Raw genomic sequence first — 19,154 nt, forward strand, 5'->3', positions numbered from 1 at the left:
ATTTTGCTTTAAAAAAAACAAACAAACTAATATATACCAAACTTGCCTTAAACAGGCCACGTCAACTCTTAGTTTACTCATCTTAATTTCTAATTACAAAACTCATCTTATGAAAACTTTCAAACTGTAAAATTTGCAAATTTGATGGTTCTTGGAAACTAAGATTTAAGATTTGAAAAACAAACACACAGAAACATTATAAAGTAGAGTGCTTAACTTGATTTAAGGGGTGAAAACAAAATATATCCCAACACAGAAAAACCATTTGCAATCAAACATTAAGACCCTGATGTCTCATCTCCCACGCACTGCCACTGATTTCCTGTGCTCCAAACCCCCAACTGCTTTTACCATTAAAGCTGCCACGAGTTGCATGGCTGGCTGCAGGAGGTGTAGTGATCCATCAGCGGAGTGCCAGAGCTTTGCCATTAGAAAACCATCTGCAAGCAAAAGCGCTCCATTGGCACTAGAAGTCTAGAGAGGCCAGGTTGAGGGGAGGGAGGGAGAGAAGAGAGAGCCCTGTGTTCAAGGCAGTTTGGTTTGATTGATATGAACCATTACAGACAACATGGGAGAGGTAGGCAGAGAGCTAGTCACCGTTTTATTTTTGGTCATTTGTTCAGACAAAAGCTTGGCCAGACCTAAAGTGAACAGGGACTGAAAGTCGGTGTGGGTGTGTGTACGTGTCAGAGAAAGATAAGTGTGGAAGTAAGGGACAGAGAGAGAAAATTTCAAGGCCAAAACAACAGTAAAAGGGACAAAAACATACAGGAAACAACCTGGAAAGAAAAGCATTAAGGCATACATACAAACACGCACGCACTGCCACATCTTTTTGCTCTCTCGAGTGAAAGGAGCTACTTTCAATAGCATCAATCAGTCAAGCAAGAAGTATGATAACAATGAATGAACTGCAATCTAGCTTGACTACCTTAATGGGCTCATGTAATGTGACTGAAACTGTTAATTAGTACCACATTTTGTGGTTATAGTATAGAGCAGGAATAGGAATAGTATATAGTAATTTGGCTTCCAGCATATTTGACTAAAATATCAACATAAACATCTTGGGCTTTTTTAATAGATTCAGAAAAAAAAAGTTTGCTTTTTTGTATCCACTTCTTAACATGTGTCAGAAATGTGTGACACTTTAGAGATGTACATAAAACTTACCGAAATGTAAGAACAGGAAACATCTCTGTTTAATGGATCCTAGAAGGTTATGTGTCACTGCATGAAGGCCAATTCAATTAAACTCTTTCACTATTAGATTTACTCTACTCCAATGGGACCACAGCACAGTATGGGAAACTACCAGACATATGAAACATTACCAAAAACACAGCCCCTCAGAATAGTCAAATTTAATGGCAAATAAAAGCCAGGGTGGCAGACAATCCTAATTCCTGGATGGTATCAACAAACTGAAGGTACAAAATATTACATCATTTTTGATTTACGATATCCCACTAAACATTAACAAGGTTGAAATCAATAGATAGTCACTAAGAGGCTGTATAATATAATTAGCTTTACATTTTACTGGTATTGAGTCATATCCAAGGGTTCATATGTCTTGAGTAGCTAGGCTATCAGTTTCTGACAGACCAGTATGACACAAGAGGGCTTTTAAACACATACATGTTGTAAAGTTAATGGAATCTTGCCCAAAATATTCCAGTAAAGACAGCAGATTTGGTGTTGGTTACCTTTATTTTATTCTGATCCAATTAAGTTATATAGTGCTGGAAGTCACAATTTTAGTGTATGAGGATGTCTGCCACAAGCAGAGCTGTGTTGCTTTTAGCCATACTAGGAATGTACTTTAATATTAACCCTTTAAGACCTACCATAGAACCAAGTCCGCCAGAGCTTATATTATATTTTTACATGCTGTGGAGCCATTTTTGGGAGCATTTCAAGTTGCTATACATCAATACAACCATTATAGCCCAGATTTTAATAATATGTATTCATTAAGTGCATAATAATTACATAAATTGCAAAAAAGTGCAATAAACTACAAAAAAATTGAAAATCGTTTTTGTTTTTTTAACATATATTTCTAATTAGAGAAATTTAAGAGGCTTATCCCTCAAAACTGTAAATACAAAAAAGTTGCACAAAATAGTTTCCCACCACAGGAAATTTATTTTGAGTGTCTTCATACTTTTATTTTTGAAATACACCAATTTTTATATACTGCAGGAAAAACGAAAATAAATATTATAATGCAAATTTGCAAAAAAGCAGCATATGCATCAAAATAAACTATTTCCAGCAGTGCAATTTGAGTCCTAAGCATCCCAGAAACGACACAGAAAGTCATAAAGTCAAAGATAACTTTTAAAAAGACCAGTATAGGCCCTGAGGCCCTGATGGTAAAAAAGACTACATTTCCGCGAAAATGACGTCACTTCCGGTTTCGGGCAGGTAATGGCGGAAATTCAAAAGTTCGCGCTGACGTCTATTCCAACGTAGGAAGTGTTATGAACAGCTGATCGGATCGGCAAAGCGTGTTTCTGGAATATTATGTTTTTGTTCCTGCAAGCGCTTTTTATGCAGTTTTTGCAAAGCTTTATGTGGAAGGAAACCGTGACCTAGGACAAGCTGATGTAAGTACAACTCCTCCGGTTTCATATACAAAAAAATTTTTTGCGCTAGCTTACGTGGTTGCAGTGCTACCAGGATTTAAAAATAGTTACGCAAAACAGAGCGTGCCCGCTCCGATCGGCTCTAAAGGGTTAATTATAAAAATTTTGCCATGCCATAAACGCATTAGTGCCACTGCAGTACAGACACTGTAACACCAGTACACCAAAGAATCGTTACCCATGCACCGTAACCTGGTGTGTGTCATCAAAACCTATTTTTACTCTTTAAAGTCTCAGAGCAGATCATGTGCACTATACACCCTGCTGTTTTGCATTTCTGAGTCAGTGCATTCCAGATGAACCAAAAACACATGCTGAAACCACATTCACGTGTATTTTTAGGTGGTTGTTCAATATATAGTATAGTATATAATATATATAATAGTATATAAAAACCTGCTTTACCTGAGAAGAGGCTGGAAGATTACAGTGATGTTCCTCGCACCTGGCTTACACACAAACTTCATTTCTCCTCCTTCAATCAGGTTGTCATCAGCGCCACCTACAATACAAGAAACACAGTTATAGAAATAACAAAACAGGCATATGTGCGTAGTGGTTGCCAGTGTTACATATACACACACATAAAAGAGGTAGAGAATTCAAAGAGTATTTTTGCATCAACGCAAGTCACAAATCCATTTTGCTTTCCTGGAGTTCACTTAGCATTACCTAGCACTATAGAGGAGAGCGCTTCAAGATTAGAAAGGAGGTATTATTTTATAGTAAACTTTGTCTTATATTTTTCTCCAAGAACAGATTGTAGGAAAGATATTTGAATATACTGCAAGTGTGAATCCTCTGAAATGTGACATTCTGCATTAAAACAGACTGCCACAATGGACATTTGATATGTGCACCTTTATGAAGTCATGTGCAAAAGACACCAGACTGTTACAGAAAAAAAAAAATCACACTCGATTAACTGCACATCAGATTTCTCTGGTATGTTTGTCTGTACATTTCAGTTTTTCTGACATTCTCTATAATTTTGTCTGAAAACCTTCATATTTTACCCTTGAAATGTTACATGGTGAAAAAGCTGTTGGCATTTTCCAGTTTGATGTGATCACTTTTAGCACAAGGTAAAAATGGACAAAATAACTATCTTTGACTGACACCGTGATGCAGCCGTGATCCAAGACTGGCACACATCACCACACCTTCTACTTTATATTGCAATATTTATATTGTGCTGTATTGTGTTGTATTAAATTGTATTGTACTGCTACACCTACAAGAGTGCCAGGAGATGACCACAGAGTCACTGGGATAGTCTATTTGCAGTTAGAATAGTGCCCATAGTCTACCAACTCGGGAATTCCTGCTCTAAAACTAACAGTGAACTGTAACTCTGTTATTTCAATGAAATTAGTACATTGTTCCACCTTTTTCTATTTGTTTTTTTACATTTAGAAATGCTTAATCACCCATTTACCTCCACTAAGGTGGTCATGTTTTTGGTTGCATTTGTGTGCGTGCGTCATTCTGTCTGTAAACATGAGCACAAAAAGTTTTGAATGAATTCCAGTAAAACTTTGTCAGGGTGTAGACAAAGGTCTTCAAGGTCAACGTCTCATCTCACTTTTATATTTCACATCAGCCTTTCTTAACAGATGACCCAAAAAAATAAGTCACACCTGTAAAGAAAATACAATCAAGAGAAAACAAATGGGCTGCCTTGTTTGAAATATTTAATATAATATTATACAACAAGCTGAAGTTATTCATGTTCAGTTATTTAAAAATACCTATTATCCATTACCTACTCCTACATAATGTTTGAGTAATCAAAGTAAACATATGTTACCTTTATTTGGTTTTTACTGCACTCCAAACGTCTTAAAGTACATTTTAAAAGAACAAAGAAAACAAAATAAATATATATAAAGAAATTACTATTTCCTTATAAGTAATTAATGCCTAGAGAGTGAGCTGCCTTCGTGGAGGTGTGCACTCTCAAAGTGCTTCTTGTTCTTTCTGTAAACGGATTTACACATAGTCATATAATAGCAGAAAATTAGTGGCCAAGAAATACCGATGAGCAACTAAGATGAGAATAAACAGTCAGCAGTACAAAGAGGACAGATGTTTAAACACTCAGCTCTCAAACGGAAGAGAAGGAATCTTCACAAACCAATGTCTCCTTACTCTCATTTGAAGCATAAATGAAGTAAAACACTAATTTTACGATTTAGTTGCATTATTAAAAAGTCACCTTCACTAACCTTGTGTTTGGAATAATGACACTGAATATCTCTGTTAGCCACATGTTAGCAAAATGTGAGTATGTGAGCAAACAGAGAAAATGTTTAAAACCTATGTTAACCAAAAACTATATCTTGAGAACCGAAAAAAAAACCTACTCAAAAAGTACCACTGACTTACTGACCTCAAGGAGGGAACTGGAAGTTCAAAAATCCGAGCTAACATGCTAATTTCCCCGTGTGAGGACTCATTCATGTGGCACTCCATACACACATCAATATATCAACATGACAAGACAAATATAAATGTATCCCACATGCTCACACCCCTTCATGCCCTGTGTCACTGCGTGGGTGAGCCCCACAGCTAACAGGGTTAATCAGAAAATCATTGCCATGTAAAATCTTGGTGGAGGGGACAGGGGACTCCAGCAGATGGGGGGAAAGGGGAGATCACAGGGGAGAAGCAGAACTGAAGCTCATTACCTCCACTCATCCTGAAGTAATCAATATAATTGATAGATGAAATTGCAACTAGTTGTCAATATGGCAAACTGCAGTGCAAATGGATTGTATGTGCGCGTGTTGGTACAAATGTTTGCATAGGCTGATATGCTGCTTGCATTTAAATTGTGATTGGATAATTATAACAGAGGAGGACAGCAACATGGTAGCAGCATTCCTGTCTTCATAAAGTAATATTACAGAGATTTTTTTAATCCAGTATATGGGGAAAATACGTGTAGGCAATAGAACAAATAATTTTTTCTGCGCTTCTGTGCCATGGCTGTTGCGTGGCCCCTGCTTATGTGGCCCCTCATGGCCCTCTTTGGGCTCTCGTGCTCTGGGAGCCTCTGGATGTCTGGGGCCGGGATCTCCTCCATGCCTGCTTCATGCCCTGGGGGACGGGGCTAAGGCTCCCCACACCCTCTAGCAGATCATTACATGGAGCAAGCATGGAGCACAAGCGTGCTCACACATACAGGTGTGCACACAGGTGTACACACGGGTGCTCACAGACATAAACTATATCTTTCTTGGCTGCTGCCTCAAAGCACATTGTGCAGTGTTGGTCTTCCGTACTACACAATAACATTCAATATTTAATATTTACTGTTAGTTACAGTTATCTATGCTGTGGTGTCGTGTTTATTGTGTTGCTTTCTTTTTGCTTGTTTTCTTTTTTATGTTCTCTCTCAACAGGTCATCCAGCGGATTTTTTATTTATTTATTTATTTTTTTTTGTTTCTTCTCTCAGTGTCCCCCTTCCTCTGTTTTTCTTTTCCTCCCTTTCTTTTTCTCTCCCTTTCCTATCCTCCAGTCATGTCTGTACCATCTGTAATAACTTAAAATAAAATAAAATAAATAAATAATAATAACAAAGGTCAATGAAATGGACCAATGCGGTAAGGCCGTGATAATCCATCTGGGCATCCTTCTTGGCCTTCAGACAATAATTCCGATGGCTAAAAAACCAAACGGGCAGGCAAAAAAAAAACCCCAACAACAACAACAACAAAAGAAGAATAAAGAACTTTTTTATATTCAAACCATGAAGGTGTGATGGATTAATAACCCGTGTGGGTAAACTAATACTTGGGAAACACTTACAGCACCTGTCATATTCTGGTCAGATGAAATTAGGTGTGATTTGGTGTCAAGTGTACAGAGTAAGAAAAGTTAGAACACTGGACAGAAATCAAACAAGATGGTGATCCAAGCTACTTTGATAGGATTTAGAATTAGGTGTGTGTGTGCATGAGTGTGTCCTGAAATGATTTTCAGTTCAGCACAAAGCTTCACTTTGCTGTTTTCTTCTGTTTCATTTCCATGTCGAATATGGCCTCACAAAGCTTGTGCGCTATAACACAAAGACACCTTCGCATAGTGTTAAAGCCTGTTCCGCATTACCTGTGCAGCCTGCCTAGCCTTGCATTCAAATGCATATCAACCCATTGTTAACCGTACGGGCCTCTATTATACATTTCTAATAGAACAAGTTTCATTTGAAAAGTATGGGAGACAACACTCTCTGCAGTTTCATTAAAATGACAAGAGAAGCTTTCATTCCATCCAAAAGTTTTAACTCAAGGGTTTTTGATCCTGATCTGTTGCCATGAAATTTGCCTGCACGGTAAGCCCACATTCGTGTTGCTAAGTGGAGACAAAGATGAGGTCCAATTCACTCAAACTCTGTCTGTCTCCATCTCTCTATCCATTCATCCGTCCTTTGGTGCCAATTCAATTAAGACTCAATTACAGGCTCCTAAACAAAGCTGCCGCCAACGCACTCTCTTGCTCATCCTCCTTGCTCCATCATATTCTCTATCTTTCTTTCTCTCCTCTCTCTCACTCACTGATCACCAATGTGGAAAAAGCTGGCTAAACTTTTGTTTCTTCGTCATCAACTTGCAAACAGTTAAGTTCCCATGAATAACATCGACATGTTGCAGACTCCTGTCTAACTGGCAGCTACACACAAACAAGCGCACAGACGCACAAATTCAGACACACACCGAATAGACTACCACGTATGTATTCCCAATGACGGTGACCAATTTAATTTCATGCTCTAAACATCTGCATCCGTGTCAGACAAAGGAGCGAGGAAGAGACCTCATTGATCCATGGGGTCTGGGACCAGCTGCCAACAGGGCATAGCACTGATGAATATTAAATAGGGGGGCATTAATATGCATGGGATTTTTCAGAGTTGTCTAGACGTGACAGGGTGGCTCCGGTTTCAGGTCAGGATGCCACCGAACTGGTGCCAGCTCTCTCCCCATATAATGTGTAAAAATATTATATTGTTTGTCAAGCCCTGTGTGATTGTATATGCACGCATATCTATGAGCATTTGTGTCCCTCGGTGTGCGGTCTGATCCGAGATTAGTGAGAGGAGTGCGTGTGGAGGAGGCACGGTGCTCAGTCGGATGGCAAGTGAAAACTGGAAAGGAAGAAGTGACACATTCTAATGTGGCCAAATCTGCCTGAAATCCCCCTAGAGGGTCACTGCTCCGTCTGCAACACAAACACCTAAGCAGACATGACACAAAGCTATCAAAAAGGAAACCCATAAATTATAGACAGTACAAACAGACAAATACTAATATACTGTTATGCATATACATATGGCGCAAATGTTTTAAACACACAAACACAATTGTAAGGCGTGTAGTGTCACATAGCCTCTAACAAATGGCTCAGCTGAAATTACATAGACACAATATGCTCAAATACACTCGCACAGTGACAACAATCCAGACCCCTGTGGTGTCTTACCATGCACTCTCCAGCCCACATCTAATCAAGTCAGGCAGTGACTTAGTGAAATTGCATTAGCTACACTTTCCTGGGTTTGATGAGAAACGGGTTAGATCCTATGATGAATTCCAGCCTTGCCCAGATTTAGGCAGGGAAAGAATGAACGTGTGATGCCTTCTTTAACACAGTTCTGTGTCCCCTGAGACCAGCACGTTTCTGTATGCATCCGCAAGTTTTCAGGAGAGGGCGAGATGAGGAAAGCTAAGACAGACAGGCCAAGGAACGGCAATAATCCCTAATTTACAAGTGGTTTCAATCAGTTTTATGTCCACAAGTGTAAATTTGTGTGCCTACACGGAAAAAAAGGGACAGCGGCAAACAAGGTCGTTAGTTCAGGTGCTTAAAACTCTGTTTGTGGGTATCTGTATCTGCAAATTAAAACACTGGCTCCATATTTTTTAGACACATAACCCACACTTGCAAAATACAATAACAGCAAAGTTATCAACAATTCAAGTAAACATATTTTACATTACATATTTCGATTGCCTTCTGTCACAATAATGTTCCCAATTACAAAAGGTGGATGTCCTCCTAAAGTTCAAACCAAGAATCGGTGTGAACTTCAAACTGGTCTGAGCATTTCAGATACTGATTTTCCCAGACCACCATTTGTCTGAGAAGAAAATAATCAGATTTGCATCTTGGATGTGCAGCTGACAGTTCTGCTGATACCCTGTGATGCTATTATTTCAATATGGACCAAAATCTCAGATTAATCCTTCCAGCACCAAAAACGAATGCAGTACTGAAGACAAAAAGCAGGAACAGCCATTAAAAGAAAGAAAAAAATTTAAAAAAATTTAAGCCAATGCAGAAGTACCTTAAACCAGCATTTTGTATGAAAGGCACCAGAAGGTGATAGCTGTGGTTGCTAAGACCTTTAGTCTTAAAGAAGTCTATAAGAAAACAGCTGTCTGTCACTTTAGCACTTTCCTGTTGAGTTTTAAATCTTGTCCATACAATATTCCAAACTCAGGACCTGTCAGTCAGGTGCTTTTAGGCAATGAGCATGTAGTTTGACAGTCAATCCCCCCTTCCTTTTTGGGGAGACTCTGAGACACCCCCCCGTTTTGTAATGTACCTTCGACTGCTGTTTTTCTTACTGGCTTTCTTGTCATGTTCTGACTATTAAATAGAAAATGAAGTTTTTTAAATTCTCATTTTGTCAGTGGCATCAGTGAGGCCAAAGTGAAATTTAAGGATTTTTTTTAAGTCAGAAGGCATTACCACATATTTTGATAATTAAGATAATGGTAAATTTACCCATGTTGGTAACTTTTGCATGAAACAGATGCACAGCTTAACAGTATAAACTTAAAATGAAATCTACAAAGACTGTGCTTTTGTGCCAAACAGCCATTTACAATGCAATCCACAAATTTCAATTTGAAATACAAAATACATAAAACATATTGCCTGATGTTTTTACCTCAAAACAAAGAATCAGCTGTGGTCACAGCCGAACACATTTCAGTTTGTGTGTCTCTTACCAAATGTTCGGCTCAAGACAATCAAAGATATCTACAATTGCTCTTGATAGATTCTGATTTAAACTGGCAAAAGGGAAGCAAGGTGGCTGAAATAATCAACTCACACGGTCCTTTAACACACAAAATGTAGACTCACAAACCTAAAAATAATTAGCTGAATTTATTAAACTAACACTTCTGTTTAAATTTTGTTAATGCATAAAAGGTGTAACTCGACCAGTAGGATTCTTCAATATCTGCACTTTAGCACAGTGTTTATAGTAATCGCTGTTCTATACATAAATAAAGTGAGGCAGTGCTCTTCCTTTGATTGAGGTCCCTAATCTGAACTGTTAGCCAGCACTGCATATTGCAGTCTAAATTGTGCAAATAGGAAGGAATGTACAGAATAATCCAATTTTCCCCCTTAATGGCCTCACATGTCTGTCGCTGTTGTACTATGAAAATTATTTTTTGAGTGATCAATTCAGGTAATATACCCCATGTACAAATCATATATATTTAAATTTTTGTACATGCTTGCAAAGGAATCACTCTGGCAGGCAGCTGCATATTCACTAAACTGAATCCTGCTATTTGAATAAGATTGGTTCTCGCTTCAATAATGTATGACTCTCTGGTCAATTCCGGGCATCCCATTCCACTCAGACTGTCTTCATGTCTGATTGGGTCTTAATGAGAGTTTTCTATTATTAAAATTAATTTGATGGGATGGTATCTGCTGCTTCACCAACCAGGCATCCAAATCCACCCTACAGCTGAGAATCAATAAATTATAGTATAAATAAATTCAGGTGTAAATTGAGCAGGATTAATTATTAAAAGTGTCACTGTGGCATACAGTGTCTCTCCTTGGTCTTGATTTTAATTAATTCACATCTGTCAGTTGAAGTAAAACAAAAATTCACTCTAGAAGGAGATGTTTACAATGTATGTTGTCTGTCTTTCAAACTTTACCAATGTCACTGATCTGCCAATTCATGGTAGTAGTGTTGCAAAAACCTGGCTATAAATAGATTAAGTGAAACACTGGTTACATATTTTAGGTTTTCGTTTTCTATTCTTTTGTTAAAATGCACATCATGCATCATTCTTTGCAAAACACCATGAAACCTCCATAGCCTTTTTGAGCCTGATACTAAACCTGCATAAGTTTTTGTGGTTCAGGCACCATATTCACAACAGATACAACTATGCATGCATTCATGGGGTGCCACCATCATCCCACTTCTGACACCAATGTGGCGAGCTCAGACAACGAGGAGACGGAGGTGTCGTTTGGTCTTGCGTCCCGTGAGCTAGCCAGGGAGCACAACCGTTTATTGACATCTGCAGAAGAACACTGCCGCTAGCTAACTGCTCAGCGCGGCAACCGCACAGCAACAACAACAACAACACACAGGGCGCCCTCTGACCCCGGAAGGACACACCGTCGCAGCGAGAGGGCGTCACCCGTCACTATGGCAACATAAACAAAACATAACTGTACAAACAGAACCCCGAACAGCCCTGACCCGCTACAATATGCTGCTGAGAATATAGCCCAGAAGAAGCGTATAGTATAGCTTTTATTTTGGAAAGAGCCATTTCTCTGTAATAAACTCTCTTTTCCAAAGACGAGTGATTCCTCAATCAGATACAGGTGTTTCCGCGGCCCCGAACCGTAGTAAGGAAACCTCTGGCAGTTACTTGAAGGTTCTGTAACTGACTCGTAGCCGGCAACAGCTAACTATACAGGTCAACTCCGCTAGCAAAAAGATCGAAGGAGGCGTAGGAAACTGCTTCACCAAACTTTATTTCTTCTCTAAGGCACGAACACCGCGTACAGTGGGCTGAAACAGTTTACTCACAGCGAGCATCGCCGACACAACTCTGGCTGTTGAGGGAGTTATTATATTCCTTTTATTTATTTTCTTTTCGTCTCTTCTGTAGCTAACCGTTACTTTTTCCCCTTCTCCGCTCTCTCTCTTCACACACACACCAGGCAGTCCCGCTACACACATCCCGAATACATTTCCCATCAGGCTTCATCCTTAAAGGGCCATGCCTGTAACACAGGGCTTGCAAAATCGCTAGCCCGACGTCCCGGGGCTAGCGATTTTTCCACTCGGGCTACCAAAATCTATCTCTGCCCTGCCCGTCAGGCTATTGTAGGAAGAAAAATATGTGTATGTGCTTTTGCATTCTTTCGGAAATGTAGCTGGGTAATTATGTCATTGGCATCGGTGAGCCACTGTCAATATGTGACATATTGAAATCGCGTTTGAATTTGCGCTTGTTTTTTGCTTTCACTTTGCAAATGTCCAGGTGCCTTCTTTTGGCGCACCGGCCGGTCACGACCGGCGGGGGAAAAGTCACTCGGGTCAGAACATGGGGTGCCACCGTCATCCCACTTCTGACACCAATGTGGCGAGCTCAGACAACGAGGAGACGGAGGTGTCGTTTGGTCTTGCTTCCCGTGAGCTAGCCAGGGAGCACAGCCGTTTATTGATATCTGCAGAAGAACACTGCCGCTAGCTAACTGCTCAGCGCGGCAACCGCACAGCAACAACACACAGGGCGCCCTCTGACCCCGGAAGGACACACCGTCGCAGCGAGAGGGCGTCACCCGTCACTATGGCAACATAAACAAAACATAACTGTACAAACAGAACCCCGAACAGCCCTGACCCGCTACAATATGCTGCTGAGAATATAGCCCAGAAGAAGCGGATAGTATAGCTTTTATTTTGGAAAGAGACATTTCTCTGTAATAAACTCTCTTTTCCAAAGATGAGTGATTCCTCAATCAGATACAGGGCTTGCAAAATCGCTAGCCTGACGTCCTGGAGCTAGCGATCTTTCCAGTCGGGCTACAAAAATCTATCTCTTCCCTGCCCGTCGGGCTATTGTAGGAAAAATATATGTCAATGCTTTTGCATTCTTTCAGAAATGTAGCTGGGTAATTATGTCATTGGCATCGGTGAGCCACTGTCAATATGTGACATATTGAAATCGCGTTTGAATTTGCGCTTGTTTTTTTGCTTTCACTTTGCAAATGTCCAGGTGCCTTCTTTTGGCGCACCGGCCGGTCACGACCGGCGGGGGAAAAGTCACTCGGGTCAGAACATGGGGTGCCACCATCATCCCACTTCTGACACCAATGTGGCGAGCTCAGACAACGAGGAGACGGAGGTGTCGTTTGGTCTTGCTTCCCGTGAGCTAGCCAGGGAGCACAGCCGTTTATTGATATCTGCAGAAGAACACTGCCGCTAGCTAACTGCTCAGCGCGGCAACCGCACAGCAACAACACACAGGGCGCCCTCTGACCCCGGAAGGACACACCGTCGCAGCGAGAGGGCGTCACCCGTCACTATGGCAACATAAACAAAACATAACTGTACAAACAGAACCCCGAACAGCCCTGACCCGCTACAATATGCTGCTGAGAATATAGCCCAGAAGAAGCGGATAGTATAGCTTTTATTTTGGAAAGAGACATTTCTCTGTAATAAACTCTCTTTTCCAAAGATGAGTGATTCCTCAATCAGATACAGGGCTTGCAAAATCGCTAGCCTGACGTCCTGGAGCTAGCGATCTTTCCAGTCGGGCTACAAAAATCTATCTCTTCCCTGCCCGTCGGGCTATTGTAGGAAAAATATATGTCAATGCTTTTGCATTCTTTCAGAAATGTAGCTGGGTAATTATGTCATTGGCATTGGTGAGCCACTGTCAATATGTGACATATTGAAATCGCGGTTGAATTTGCGCTTGTTTTTTTGCTTTCACTTTGCAATGACAGCACTGATCTGTGAGTGATGATAATTTGTGCACCAATTCCTCTGACATCGTCTTATTAATCGTTAGCTTACTATGCAAACATGACAAGTGAAATCTCCCGCAGCAAGCTTAAACATGTGAGAGGTTGATCTCGCAGAGAATCGCTGAGCTTATGTGAGTCCGTGTGTAAAAGTAGCAGTATATATATTTTAGTTCTGCTGAGCCAAATAAGACAGGTCAGGGTGAAGAAGTGACAGCCAAAGAAAAGCTTACCACAAAACGGAGAAGTTATGACAAATGAGACTATAAGGCAAAAAGAAAGTGCAGCTTTATGGTTTCATGGACAAAAGAATTTCTGTGGCTGCAATATGACGAGCTAAATAACCAGGGCTGCACATAAGTGGTCCGCAGGTGCGCATTCGCTGTCAAAATAAAAAACGCGCACAAGGGTTAGTTAGGGTTAAATTTAAAAACTGTACTTTTGAGTTAAAATATATATTTATAATTTTAATAAATGACAAATTAAAAAGGCATGAACATTTTTTTGTATCAAAAAAAATATCGAACCGTGACACCAAAGTATCGAACCGAACCGAACCGTGAATTTTGTGTATCGTTGCACCCCTAATAAATAAATAAATAAATATATATATATATATATATATACACACACACACACACACACACACACACACGAGTGTATAAACAAAATATTCACTCACCATGCCTTCTGTTAGGTACAACCACCAAAAAACGAAAACATATACACATTTTGTTTCCTGCTATAATTCTTTAACATATTAATATTGCATTTTAAATACTACTTGTTCAACATTAATGAGTTTATTTACTTATGGTTATGACTGGAGGGATTTTCTTATGAAGAAGCTGGATATTAGAATTCCACATTGGGGATGAATAAAATGTGCAGGTACATAAATGTGTAAGTAAGTGTGTACGTAAGTAGATACATGCGTATGTACTCGTGTGTTTATCTAACTGTAATATGTATCTTTTATATCTGTTCGTCTGTGCCTACAAAGCTGCCTGATATCTTCGAAGCATAGCTTTAACTAGGTGCTGGAAAATCCTCAGAGATTTTGCTCCATATTTACAGTTGCTGCAGATTTATCAGCACCATATACATGATGAGAATCATCTGTTCTACCAAATCCCAAAGGTGCTCTACTGGATTGAGACCCGGTGATTGTGGAGGCCATTCGAGTACAGTAAACTAATCGTCATGTTCAAAAATCAAGTTTGAGAATATCAGAGATTTGTGATATGGCGCGCTATCCTGCTGGAAGCAGTCATCAGAAGATATAGTGGTCAAAATTGTCAGGTAGGCTGTTGTGTTTATGTATATTTTCAGTGGCCAAGAAAATATCCCCTTCACCAATACACCACTAACAACTGTTGATATAAGGCAGAGTGGGTCCATGCTTTCAGTTTTCAAATTCTGACTCTACCATCTGAATGTCGCAGTACAAATAGAAACTCATCAGACCAGGCAACATTATTCCAATTTTGCATTGTCCAATTTTGATGAGCGCATCTGAATTGTAGACTGATTTTACACAGAGTTTAACTTTGGTGATACAGTTTTGTGCCACTGATCACTTACAAAACAGCAGTGCTCATCTCTTGCATGACCAGATCCCATTTGGAAAAGAAAAAACTTCAGTCCAACAGCAAATGTTTAGGATATACAAAAAAGGATAATTTTTTCCATTTCTTTTCCATATGGAACTAGACATGTCACATGCCCTAGTCATTAGACTGCCAAACCCAAATGGAGATGGTAAATGGAGTGCATTTATATCATGCTTTTACCCAAAGTGCTTTAGTCTATAACAGTCAATTTTATATATAACAGTTGTCTCAGAGGGTTTATACAATCTGTACACCCACAATACAAAACCATCTGCCCCAGCAAACCCTTTCAAGAAAAAATAAATGGTTGAAACAACTGAGGAGAGATTCTTCTTAGGGGTAGACATTCATGCAATGGATGCTGTGAAGGATAGCAAGCTACACATACATCTATGTACACATGTTTAAAGACCTAAGAGAACCAACTGTCCAGAAAAGCAAATGTCATTACATCTTTCATTCCACCCAGCAGGGAATTAGGCAGCACACTGTGTATCCTGTTCTTTACTTGAAGAATTTGTTGCACGCTGTGACAGCAAGAGCTGTGTACGTATTTACCTGTGTCTACAAGTGCAGCTAAGGTCCAACAAGCCCTTCTTCCACCCCTCCCTCTGTCCCTTTTTCATTTGTTCTTCTCTCCACCTTCTCCAATCAGCGAGTGTAAGATTAAAAGTAAACACAAAGGCGACAGTCAAAGCCCCAAATAACGGTAAGACCAATGCTGATTAAAATTAGCCCTAGGATAGGAAAATACACCAAGCACTTTCTCTCTGATTAAATGTCTGAACTGTGTAAACTATTACAACCTTGCTCTAGTCTCTCTGTTGTCCTCTACACCCCCTGTCATTACATTTCCTCCAGATTCCATTTTCTCACCAGATTAAATTTTTTAATTATGCATGAGCTATCCAGGCACTTTATTGGTCAAAGCAGCTCTAGTTTTAGGAATGTTTTATCGTACCAGTTATTTAGCTTAGATGAATTTAAGACAACCCCACCCCAAAAAAACAAAACACACACATATTCGTCTTTGTCACACAGTTTGTTTTATGCCTCCAAAATGGCTCTGAACGATAGCAGTGTGGGCATGGGACCTCTGAGGGTGTCCTGTGTTGTATAATGATTGGATGTTGGTAGCAGATGTTTTGGGCCCAATGGATCAGGCTTGCCTTGGGCTATTTGTGTGTTCTTAACCATCCTCCAGAGTGTCTTTCACAGGTCACCATCAATACTATTGCAATGGTCTTTTGGATACATAATGCAATAATATGTTGCCTTTCATTGAAACCTGCATACGCAGAATCAATGAACACTTTATTCAAATTCAAATTTTATTTGTCACGTACACAGTCATACACAGTACGATATGTAGTGAAATGCTTGGACAACTGCTCGTGACCTAAAGAAAACAAAAAAGGAAAAGGCTATGAATAAGATAGGAAATAAATATGAAAAATTAAAAAGGGTAAATTTAACTAGGAAGGAATAGAATATAAATTAAGGTTAAAAATGAAATAACTGTACAACACAAATTAGAATGAAGGGTAAATTTAACTGGGAAGAATAAGATAAAGATAAATATATAAATTAAAGTTGAAAATAAAATAACTGTACAACAAAATACACAATACACAATATAGAACTATATAAGAATGTATGAAGAAATCTAAATATAAATAAATATATACACAATAACAGCAGCTGTACAAGCATTAACCGGAAATGAAGAATATAGTGACCAGTGTTGTGCAAAACCAAAGTCCAGAAAGTCCAGTGTGTGTGTAAGAACTGTATGTGTGGGTCAGTACTGTGTGGTGGTGTGATTGAGAGACCGTATCGCCTGCGGGAAGAAGCTCCTCCTCAGTCTCTCTGTGTTGGTCTTCAGGGAGCGGAATCGCTTTCCTGACCTCAACAGAGAGAACAGTCTGTTGTTGGGATGGCTGAGGTCCTTCACTATCTTCCTGGCCTTGGTCCAGCACCGCCTGCTGTAGATTGAGTGCAGGTCAGGGAGCTCGGAGCGGATGGTGCGCTCAGCTGACCGCACAACCCTCTGTAGAGCTCGTCTGTCCTGCATGGTGCTGTTCCCGAACCAGGTTAAGATGTTTCCCGCCAGGATGCTCTCTATGGTGCACGAGTAAAAGTTCCTGAGCACCTTGGAGGGCAGTTGGAAGTCTCTCAAGCGTCTGAGGTGGTAGAGACGCTGTCGGGCCTTTTTCACCACGGTGTTGATGTGACAGGACCATGACAGGTCCTGCGTGATGTGAACTCCGAGGTATTTGAAGCTGTCCACTCTCTCCACTGGGCACTCGTTGATGACGGGGGTCTGGTAGTTCCTCTCCTGCTTAGTGCTGAAGTCCACTATCAGCTCCTTTGTCTTACTGACGTTTAGAAGGAGGTTGTTCCTCTGGCACCAGTTCTCCAGATTCCTAATCTCCTTCAGGTAGGCCGTCTCGTTGCTATCAGAGATCTGGCCCACCACGACGGTGTCGTCAGCAAACTTGATGATGGTGGTGGAGCTGGTAGTGGCCACACAGTCATATGTGTACAAAGAGTACAGCAGGGGGCTCAGAACACACCCCTGGGGGGCTCCAGTGCTGAGAGTGGTAGAGGCTGAGACATGTCCGCCCATCCTTACTGCCTGTGGTCTGCCAGTTAGGAAGTTGGAGATCCACTGACACATAGATGAGCTGAGTCCCAGATGCTCCAGCTTGGTGGTGAGTGTGGAGGGAATTATGGTGTTAAATGCAGAGTTATTATTAGTTACAGTAGGTTTGTTCCTGTTTTGTACGCTAAATGTAGGTACACTGAACTTGAACTACCATCATCAAAAACTAGTTTGAGATCATCTGAGCTTAGTGGCATGGCACGTTATTCTCCAGAAAGCTTGCATCTTCAGCAAAAGTACTCAGGTAGGTAAGTATATGAAGCTTCAGGGGGGGCTACTGGGTATTTGGCCCAAAGTGTGCCGAGAAAATATCCACAAATCATTAAACCATCACCAAATTTCTATTTAGTTATACTGATCTTTTGCAGAGATGGGCAGTAACGCGTTACTTGTAATGTGTTACTGTAATCCGATTACTTTTTTCAAGTAACGAGTAAAGTAAGGGATTACTATTGCAAAAACGGTAATTAGATTACCGTTACTTTCCCGTAGGAACGCTGCGTTACTGCGTTACTAAAACCGTGATTTTGTTGCGAGAATGTCTCATGACAATGACGTTAGCAAGTGCGACGTTTGTGACAACAGCTGTGTGCAGATCAACAATAGATCATATATCGAGTGCGGGAGAGAGTATGAGCGTGCAGCATTTAAAGCGTGGAAGTACTGACCTTACTTTGAGTTTGATTCCATAAAAAGTGACAAAAACATTAGCGTCCATTAGCATTGTGTGTGGGAAGAAAACTTCTTTTTACAGCGAAAAAAATCCCCTAAACTTCCAAGCAAGCACCGAGTGCGCTATGACGTAATGGGAAACTCACAGAGAAACTCGCGGATTCTTCCACTGACCGCTACGGCACACCTGCACCATGATAAACCTCCGCCTACCCTACTCCTGCTTTACAGGTGAAAATAGAGCAAAAAGACCGCTAGTCTTTGACTTTATTTATTTTCTGCTGTGTTTTACTTGCATCTATTTGAAAGAGTGAGTGTAAACACACAAAAAAAAATATTTTATGTGCTGGAATGTGCAGAAAATAGGTTTAAATATTAAACAAATTTCTTCCAGTCAGAGAATGTTGCATATAATTAAATTCTTGCTTGATGCATAAAGTTAAAAGATTAAAAACTAATAAAACAAGTTTTAAAAAGAGACTTTTCTATTTGATTACATTTTGTATGATGGATTATGTAGAAAAAGTAGAATTGGGCTGAAAGATCTATCGCTTTATCACCTCTTCAGGTTGTAAATCGTGTTTTTAAAAAGTAACTAAGTAACTAAGTAATTAATTACTTTTGAAAATAAGTAATCAGTAAAGTAACGGGATTACTTTTGGGGGGAAGTAATCAGTAATTAGTTACTGATTACTTTTTTCAAGTAACTTGACCAACACTGATCTTT

The 19,154-nt window shown here is 40.0% G+C and overlaps 1 protein-coding gene across 1 annotated transcript in view; it reads right to left on the bottom strand.

The window, feature by feature from the left end:
• The window catches only part of exoc4 (exocyst complex component 4), a 146,493-nt gene that overhangs the window by 89,434 nt on the left and 37,905 nt on the right, over positions 1–19,154 (bottom strand). Inside the window, exon 11 of the mRNA XM_086268783.1 lies at positions 3,060–3,156. Within this exon, the coding sequence (XP_086124909.1) occupies positions 3,060–3,156 (97 nt within the window). The remainder of the gene's footprint in view (positions 1–3,059; positions 3,157–19,154) is intronic.

This window comes from Aulonocara sp. 'chitande type north' Nkhata Bay, linkage group LG17, assembly GCF_057382095.1.
Source record: "Aulonocara sp. 'chitande type north' Nkhata Bay isolate Kocher_YH1m ecotype deep benthic linkage group LG17, A_spYH_male_GT1.1, whole genome shotgun sequence".
Taxonomy (NCBI): Eukaryota; Metazoa; Chordata; class Actinopteri; order Cichliformes; family Cichlidae; genus Aulonocara; species Aulonocara sp. 'chitande type north' Nkhata Bay.